This window comes from Anoplolepis gracilipes, chromosome 4 (assembly GCF_047496725.1).
Source record: "Anoplolepis gracilipes chromosome 4, ASM4749672v1, whole genome shotgun sequence".
NCBI lineage: Eukaryota > Metazoa > Arthropoda > Insecta > Hymenoptera > Formicidae > Anoplolepis > Anoplolepis gracilipes.
In genome coordinates this window covers 5,060,490-5,070,173 of record NC_132973.1, presented here as the reverse complement: position 1 = coordinate 5,070,173, position 9,684 = coordinate 5,060,490, and the positions used below count along the sequence as shown (strand labels likewise).

Sequence of the window (9,684 nt, the reverse complement as noted above, 5' to 3'; positions counted from 1 at the left end):
ATTTTTTAATAGAAGGTCATTTAAACAGTCCACACAATAATTATATATAGTCCTAAACAATAATTATTTTGAATTAAAAAGTGTTCCTCGGATTACATAATAATTATAACGATTGAAATAATAATAATATACATTAGTAATTTTTTTTGAATTCTTGAAAATTTTGTTAATAAATTAATTTATTTTATTTTTATTATTTATTTGCATTTTGACAAATGATTCTTGATTTAGTAATCTAATAAATTATGCTAATATCAAAACTTTATTCTCCATTATTTTTAATAAATTATTCGTTGTGTCATAGAAATACTTATTAGTAGACATCACACATTAATACACTCAAGATAGATTTCTGTTAATTATTTTATATAAACAGTTTTAAAAATTCTTGCAACTTTTCTTCATCTCGAGTGTGTTAATATGGTCTGTTTTAGTAGGCTAGGTACTCCCTGCTACATTACATATGTTCATATAACTTGACAACAGAGTTTCTTACAGAGTGCCTAGCCTTGTTAAACAGACCAACTTTCAAGCCTTTTTTATTTCTGATAATTTAATCCTTTATGTTTTAGGACTAGAACCTTTGGCATCCTATAAGAAACTCTGTAATCATCAACACATCAATATCAACCTGCAAGTCACATTAGATTTAACAAATTATTTACATGTGCATATATACATGTCTAATGGACATATAAGAACATATTTGAAATATTATATATAAATTAAAAATTTTATCTAATTACATATATATTTTATAGTAATTCATATATTTCGAGATGTTTAAACGTATTCATAAATGCGCTGTTTGTAGATACCGTTTATTTTAGATATCAACATTTTTGTGAAATAAAAAAAAATAAACATGTAAAAAATATATATTTTATACATTGCTCTATATTCTTTTTTAATCACTATCACTACTACCTGAATATGCACCTAATAATGATAAACTATTACTATTAGTTGATTTAGAGACTATATCTGTTGTATTTGAGGTACTCATCTTGTTAGGTATTTCGTCCAATTGCGAATCAGCGAGAATAGTGTTTCCGGACGTTTTATTTTGTGTTGCCTTTACGTTTATCTTTATACCAATATTACTTTTCTTGATTAAATTCTTTTTGTTAGACAATGTTGCCATATTTTCCGACCACAATGATACTTTTGTAGATTTTGAAAAATGTTCAGAGTTTTCCTGTAAACAACAAATTATTACAATCATCAGTTTTAATATATACAATTTTTTCTTCATTAATTCTCTTCCTGAAAATAAAAGTAAATAAATTTTATTAAATAGAATAAAACTCACTCTTTCCTTGTCATCTGTTTCTTCTGTTTTAAGCATTTTTCTAACAGGTTCAATATTTTCTTCTTCCTTTACTTCTTCAATTTTCTCTTCCACAACAGTCCCAGTTCTTTTACCAAATATAGACTTGATATACTGTTCGTCCAATTCTTCTTGCTCTTTTTCTGTCCTCTGTCTAGCAGCTTTTTCCATATCATATTGTTCCAACATTTGGTCGTAATCTATGGTCTGTTGCCTACGGTTTAAATCCTTCAATTCTTCTAAAGATTCTAACAGCTCTAGTTCCTGTTTAGACTGGAGCGTTCTCTTTTCCAAAAGCTTCATTGGATTGGTCGCTTCTTCTTCCTTTTCCTCGTCCTCTTCTCTTTGCGCTTGTTCCTCAGCCAGTTTCAGTGCCATGAAATTTCTCGTGGCACCTGCTTCGATTTCATAGTCTGTGTTCTTAGGATCTGTTTTGAAAGATATCTCTTGCAGACAGCGAGTGCACTTAATATAGAACCTGTAGATGCGTATGCCCAAATAATCGTCACCTTCGACGTCCTCTTTACGCGCATTAAATTTCTTGCCCTTGTAGATATATTCACCACATGTTTTGCAGCGCATATTAAACGGTGCCATTAATCGCACAGTGTATTGGCGATTTCTCGCCAATTTCATACGCGGGATTTTCGACGGATCAAAATCTGGCGGGTAGTATTTCTAAAATACAGGAAAGATATAGATTGATTCAAATAATAAAAATAAATATAGAGATACATCATAAATATTATCCGTCTTAAATTTTATACTTACATTTAAAACTTTACGCTCCGACATTTTGTGGCTTTAATTCGTATGTTATATATACGATAATTAAATTGTAAAATCTATGCAATTTCTTAAATTAATTTGTACAGCAAAAATCACACAAATTCGAGAACCTAGGTTATGTTAGCACCATAAAACGTACGACGCGCGAGAGTTTATGTTTTCAGCGTGTCTGTTCAAAAATCCTAATACGTAGAATAAAGTAGCGTTTAATTGACCAATCAGAAGCAAAGATTTCTTTATTCTGATTGGTCAATTAAATGCTACTCTACTTCTATGAGCAAAATTTCCGAACGCATTCTAGGACAAGTTGCTTCAAGTTTTGTAGAATCATCTGGAGATGTCGCCACTTTGACATTTAATTGAAGCGACATTTCGTAATGTGACACGTGCATTATTTCCGTCAATCATTTCGCGGTTTTTAACGCAAGTGTAACTTTATTTCATTTTTTTTCTTTTGCTCATTTAAACTTATTTTGTAGTGTAATAGATACACTTTTTCACCTAAATTAAATATATAAAAATAAATATATATAAATGTATACAAATTATATATATACAATATATATATATATATATATATATATATATATATATATATATATATATATATATATATATATTGTATATAAATATATATAATTTGTATATATTTATTTTTATATATTTAATTATATGTTAGAATATGTAGAATTTTTTATGATTATATATATATATATATATATATAATATTTATAATATTAATATATTTATATTATAAATAAATTAATAATATTTTAAATGAATAATGATAGAAATATTTACTTATTGTTAATGCAAGGTGTGTGCAATCACAATTTTATATTTTTCTAAAAAGAAACCAACATCTCGCATTTTAAAACAATCATACAATTAAAAAATAGATAAAATAAGAAAAAAAGAGCGAAAAGAGTTATAATTTCCTTTCTATCATTTCTCCCTCGTTTTGAACATGTATAAACGAACAGAAATTGAATACTTTTCGATATTTTATCTTTCCTGTACATACATCTTTGCAACGCCAACAATTATCGCTAATTGCCGGTCATTAATGATGATAAGTGCCGTGAGATCAATATGTACGATTTGAAAAATTCACGAGAGATCACTCAAAGTTTCCTCCAAAAAGACCTCTCCGGATGTTTCCCGCGTTATTTCTCCTCTCGCCTCTTTGGTTTTTTACGCCGCTCTCTAACATAGATTTAATATCCCGCGGATATAATGTGGCTATATTTATATGTACGTATGTGTGAGACTCTTCCACCCTCTCCCCGAAACGATAAAAGAAACGATCATGAAAAGCATCTCGGTGCCCTTCGCGGAACGGAATTCAATTCGGCATCGTCTGTACAGGCAAGCTTATTATTTAACGAGGTGCAAAGATTAAGAACTGACAAGTAAGAATTTTATATATTTTGGCGAGATATTGTGTCCGAAAACATCTCGAGTTGCCTCCAAAGGATGTTTTTAATTAATCACACTTTCCTTGACGAAATTTTAACAAAAATTGTAATCAAGTTCACGATTCATGTAAAAGAAAGAATCGGTGTATTTTTGTATATTAAAAAAGTTATTAGATAGATAATTTTCTCTTTGACATGTTCTTTAGGTCATAAAAAATACTACTAAATAAGGTCGAAATGAATCAAAAGTTTGAAAGTCAAGCGATTGTAATTTGCTTGACTTCAATATAAAATAAAAGAGAGAAAGGATGTTTAACCCTTTCCTTAACAATACAAACATAAGTATTTCGTGTCCGAAGTTCTATTCATTCCTGGAATTCTTCAAAACTTTACAGGATATTCTTTATTCCATTCTAAAAAATGATTGTGGAAATCTTTTGTACGGTAAAACGACCGAGACCACTTTTTTTTTTTTTTTTTTTTTGTGAACAGCATTAACAATAAGTTCATTTCTGTGATGCTATAATGACATATCATCAATAGCCTTTATTTTATGAAAAGTGAAAATTTTAATATAATATAAATTTTCATATAAATCATTGTAAATACGAATATTATTATTTTATTCTAAATTAATACTTAAATGTATGTATATTATAATATATTATAAATATATATTATATTTTATTGTAATAATTTTAAATAAAAACAGATACACATTCAGACATCAATTTTCGCAAAAAAATACATTTTTATGTTAGTACAAAAATAATGTATATTCGTGAAAAAGTTTCAATAAAATAATATCACATATAATGTAATTCGATGCTTGCATTTTGCTCTCGAATTTTTTCTAAAATAAGTAATTCTCTTCAGAATTCAGGCGTCGATTCGCATTGTGTGCGATATTATTTTATTGGACCTTTTTCATAACTACATTATTTTTGCATCAAAATCAAAATATATATTTTTTGCGATTTTCTCCGGAAAATGATTAAAAAGTGAATTTTTAGTTATAATCATATATTATTGTCACTTTGATATTATTTTAATATTATCGTGATTTTATGTTTTACCTGAGTTGATTTTGTAATATTTGCTTCTTATTGAAAATCACTCATTTTTATGTGCTCGAATAATTACATTTTTTGAAGAATTTGGAGTTGCTGTACTTTTTTAAAGCTTTGGAGTTGCTTCATTTTTTTATATTATTTATACTAGATTACATTATATTATTTATACTAGAAAATCTTAGAATTATTTTTTATATGCATTTATTATAAAGTTACAATTTTTAAAATCAAACTCAATTACTCAATTTTTGATTAATCTTCGGTAATTAAATTATTACATCTTATTTATTTTTTTTAATGAAGTACAGATATTTATTCTAGAAACTGGAAAATAAGTATGTTCATAAACTTTTAGAAATATTTTTACCACTTTAAGATTGAACACACAAGACATACTCATGTTTATATGAATAAAAATGCCACATATGTTTGTTTTACATATTACACTGCAAGGATTAAGATTGACTATTACAATAACACTTTTATTAGAAATCCTCAAGAAAATATATTCCCTAAGCGCACAAGAGTTTCTTTGCTACAAACTTTATTTTCCTCTCGAGTCTCCTCGAATGAGAACGTTTTCTCATTTTTAGATCCCCTCTTCTAACATGATTTCACGGCAATAAATCCAAGAGTGTGCTTTTAAAAGTACATACACACACACACACACACACACATGGCTTAAAAACACTTGTAATTCATAGTCGATAAGCATGAAAGTATTTTTCTCCAGTCAAACCTATCGTATTGAAGATTCTCAGTCATTGGATAGCTTTCCTTTCCGGTCTCACAAACGATGGTGGTATACATTGCATTCACCCCTGTAAATGCGGACCGAATCTACGTCGATAGGGCAGGAAAGACTAGAGAAAGAATGAAAATATGAAAGAAGCGAGCGAGGAATAAAGAAATCCTCCGCGGGTGCGAGAGGAGAAGGCATGAAAATATTTCTCAGAAAACCGAAAACTGAAACACGAGCTGTGGCCAGAGCTCTTTTCTTCTTCAAGAGGGCGACCCTCTCTGTGACATCGGAGATTGCCGCCATTTCGCGGTGGCCCTCTCTCCCTCCTCTTTACTATCCTCCATTTTTATTGCCATTCCTTATCCGTGAACACATGGTGCGAATTTTTATATTACATATTTATATTTTATTTTTATATTATATATTAATATTTTATATTACGTACGTGATTATATTAATCCTGAGATTTTTAATTAATTGTTTAATAGACTGATTGATATAAAAAGAACATCTGGCTGTGTAATAGAAAATAAGATTACATCACCAAGTACGAGAGAAAGTTACGTGAGCAGTACATTAAGTATGATACAAAATGATTATTGAAAAAAAAAAAAAGAAAACGGTTTTGTACTATAATTACGAAAGAAAGTCATTAATTAAGTTTATTTGTATAAATGCGGGATAAGTGGAACATTAGTTTCTGTGATTGTGGTTATTAACACAATCCAACACTCAATGTTCATCTATGACATACTTTTCTTCATATTTGGATGTAATCTTCTTTTTTAAATAGCTAGATATTTTTCAGTCTATTAAAAAATTAATAAAAATTCCCAGAATTGATTTAATCACTCGATTTCTATTACTAGATTTATTTTGCATTTGGTTGCACCAAATTTCTCAGAAACCGTTAGAGCTTATTGTTAAACCATTTGTTCGTCTCTCGAGCCTTTTAAGCACTTTGAGGGTATTGTCGGCAAGTATCGCTCGAAAATCCGTATATTCTTAAAGAAAATCATGGAGACACACACGTTGCACTTCAGTCAGGTTTCTTTCGTATCTACCTGAAGATTCCCAGGAAGGTTGAGAATTTCTAGTTGAATGGCGGGCATAGTATTGAGACAGTGACCTGGTCCATGAGTAAACATATTCAAGGTTTTCAAGGAATGTATTGCCGTCTTTACATACTTCACGGTGTGTCTGGATTAAAAGGCGTCGTGCACCGTGTAAAAATATTCTTCCTCGAGCAAGTGGCTCTCATTATTCACCGCGATAATTAATCATTTTCATTAAGCACGTCGTATTATTAACTCAATTAATTGATTTGGGATCAATGAAAAGTATTGAATCTTTTAATGAATGTGAAAAGGAAAATAAAATAAGATTATGTGAAAATATTATGGCTCTACAAAATTTAATAATATTTCATAATAATAATTTATAGAATTTTTAAAAATCTCTCATAAAGAAGTTCAAAAAAATTTGAAATTGATATTTAACGATATTATTCCTTTGAATATTATTCACGTGTAAAAAATAATTTGCATTTGGTGGCATAATCAAAAAGAAATTTACAGACCGGTTCTATATCTTTTAAATATGCGGCAACGATAATAATAACTATTTTTATATTAATTAGAAATCCTTCTCAAAATTCTTTTTGCGGAATCTTTAAAAATTTCATAAATTACGTAATAATGCATATATCTATTTATCTCCTTTTTTTATCGTTAAAAAAAATATCAATTGACTTATTAAATTGTCACTATCATTTTAAAAACCCAGCACGTTTTTAAAGGCCTAAACATATCTGATCGTAATTGTATACGCGACCTATTTCCCTTTCTTCTGCTTTCCGTTGTGCATACGCGCTATCGCTGATTTATGATTATTGGTCATCGCTATGATACAAACATCAGTTTGCACGGTCGTAATATAAGATACGCGCACTCAGTCTTACCTGCCTGCTTGGGCGATAAAGGAAACGCGTCGTGCGCGCGATAAGACGCCTCGAGCGACCAGGTGACAATCACCCGTTGCGTAGTAGTAACACCGTATGTAGTTCTTACGTTCCCGAGTACGAGGAGCGATAGCGTTATTTGTCATACGCAACCAGCGAAGAGGAAACAGGCCGCTATGAAACACCGTCGAGCGTGAGAAATCATTCATGCCGTGACAGCATGGCTCTATTCTAACAACTAGGTAAAGTTAAGAGAAAAGTTAGAAATACTCTTTCTCGCTCTCTATTTTAGCTGTCCAAGATGTAATAAGCAAGACAGCATTATTATATTTAAAATTTTTTTTTTATTTTTTTAGAATAAATATTTTATTTTAGAATATTTTATTTTATGAATTATTTAAAATTTTAGTATAAATTGCACGTTTGGATCTCTTTGTTGCAAAGATTTTATCTTCTATTAGCTTTGATTCAACAATATATCATAGATGATTGATAGAAAATATATTCAACAACTTTTTGTACATAATTTTGAATACGATATTTATAAATTTTTTTGTTAATTTTTTAAAAATATTATATAAATATTTTGGTCATTAAAGAAAAAATTATAAAAACTGTATTCAAGACATTATTAAAATATAGATTAAATATTTTATATAATATTTAAGGCAAAAATATAAAAATAAATATATTTGTAATAATATTTTGTAAATATTTCTCAAATATCTGCTAGGATATTTATAATAGTTTGTAATTTGTTCAAACGAAGATTACAAAAAAATGTATAAACTGTTTAAATAATTATTATAAATATTTCATATATATTTTATAAATATTATGTGCTGAGAATTTTATTTCTTAATTGGAAGAAAAATTGCAAATTAAAAAGAAATTCTTAAAAATTTTTTTTAATAAAAAAAAATGAAATCTAATCCATTTTATGAAACAATATGAAGTGAATTAAAAGAAATTCGAACATCTCATTCGAAAATGCAGATATTTGAACAATATACGATTAGCAATAGTTTTAGCTTAGTCTGTCGAGCCAAAATGGATTCTCACAAATCGATTGGGAAAAATACCACTCTCGGGTCCAAAGAAAAAAAAAAAAAAAATAACTCTCTCCAGGCGTTTGAAGATTTCGGAACGAAGTGTATTCGGTTACCGCACTTGGTCTGTGAAATCCTGTTTGATCCCACGGTCGGACTGGAAGGAAGAAAACCTCCGATTCGTACGTGATAAACGAAAAAACTTGCCGCGTAACTGCAGAACCTACGTGACACCCTGTTAAAGAGATTATCGGATTCCTCTCCATTTTCTGCTCTCCGCCTTCGCGTTCTTCACCCCAAAACATCAAAATATCGGCAAAATGAATGAATACGAACCACTGCGGACTGAACTTGGCACAAATGGGCTCGTCGAGACGTTAGACATGCGATCGAAAGAAGTCCGAGAAATACCGCAGCAAAGAATAAAGAGAAATAACGAAAAAAATATGGCCGCATTTGGTATCTCTTATCGGATGATTCTACGAGTTTCAAATTTACAAAAAAGAGGTATTAGAAATTATGCATAAAAAATTGTTGAATATATTCCTATACCAATCATTTATTATATTGCTAAATCGAATTAATAAATAGAAAATATTTGGCAATAAAAAAATCCAATTTATACTGAATATTTATTTTAAAAATACTTCACAAAATGAAACATTAAAAATAAAAAAATAACTATTCTAAAATAAAATATTTCGAGTATTATTCTAAAAAAAAATAAGATTATTAAATTTTATTTATCTAAAGATAAATTTAAAATATAATAATAATCAATATTGTACAATATAATGATAAAGTTATTAGATTATATATATTATTATACTTATTTTAAATATAAATACATCTCTTTATACACATTTATGTTTACGAATTTATAAAATATTTCTTAGGAGAGAATATTTATATTATACGTCGCAAAAAAAAGAAAAAAAGATGCCGGTTATTCTTCTCGAAGTTTTAAATCCTCCGAACCCGCTTTCCGCTCGCGCTGAAAATGGGACGGGATTTTTCATGGCGATCCCTTTTTCCTCGGGATCCGCGGGTCTTCGACGCCCTTCGGGCTCGTTCACACTGCTCAGGATTCCGAAGCGTTCGCGCGCCCCCCCACGTCGTTGAATTCCTGCAGATGCGTCGGATGTATCGCGGCCGCACCGAAACAACAATCGGCCGTTGCCGATTCGGGGCACATCCCGACGAGGGGAGGTAAGGAGGGGGGGGGGCGATTTCGCAATTAAATTAATTGTCGACGCGGCGACCTTGCGACGTACCGATCGATAACCCGCAGGAGAACCCCTCGCCACGTTCGCGCCACTTATC

At 29.9% G+C, this 9,684-nt stretch overlaps 1 protein-coding gene across 1 annotated transcript; it reads right to left on the bottom strand.

The window, feature by feature from the left end:
* Nucleotides 1–293: 293 nt before the first annotated feature.
* Nucleotides 294–2,301, bottom strand: LOC140665002 (splicing factor YJU2). Its single transcript, XM_072890635.1, has 3 exons — nucleotides 2,102–2,301; nucleotides 1,313–2,008; nucleotides 294–1,198 (listed from the first exon to the last, which is right to left on the bottom strand). The coding sequence occupies exons 1-3, from the start codon at nucleotides 2,123–2,125 to the stop codon at nucleotides 908–910; spliced, it is 1,011 nt and encodes a 336-aa protein (XP_072746736.1). The 5' UTR covers nucleotides 2,126–2,301; the 3' UTR covers nucleotides 294–907.
* Nucleotides 2,302–9,684: the final 7,383 nt, after the last annotated feature.

Bases quoted from the DNA above. Each gene is read 5' to 3' on its own strand.
- LOC140665002 (XM_072890635.1), bottom strand. From the start codon at position 2,125: ATGTCGGAGCGTAAAGTTTTAAAT. The intron at 2,009-2,101 runs GTAAGTATAAAA...CCTGTATTTTAG, and splicing joins CGGAGCGTAAAGTTTTAAAT to AAATACTACCCGCCAGATTT. The intron at 1,199-1,312 runs GTGAGTTTTATT...TGTTGTTTACAG, and splicing joins AAACAGATGACAAGGAAAGA to GAAAACTCTGAACATTTTTC.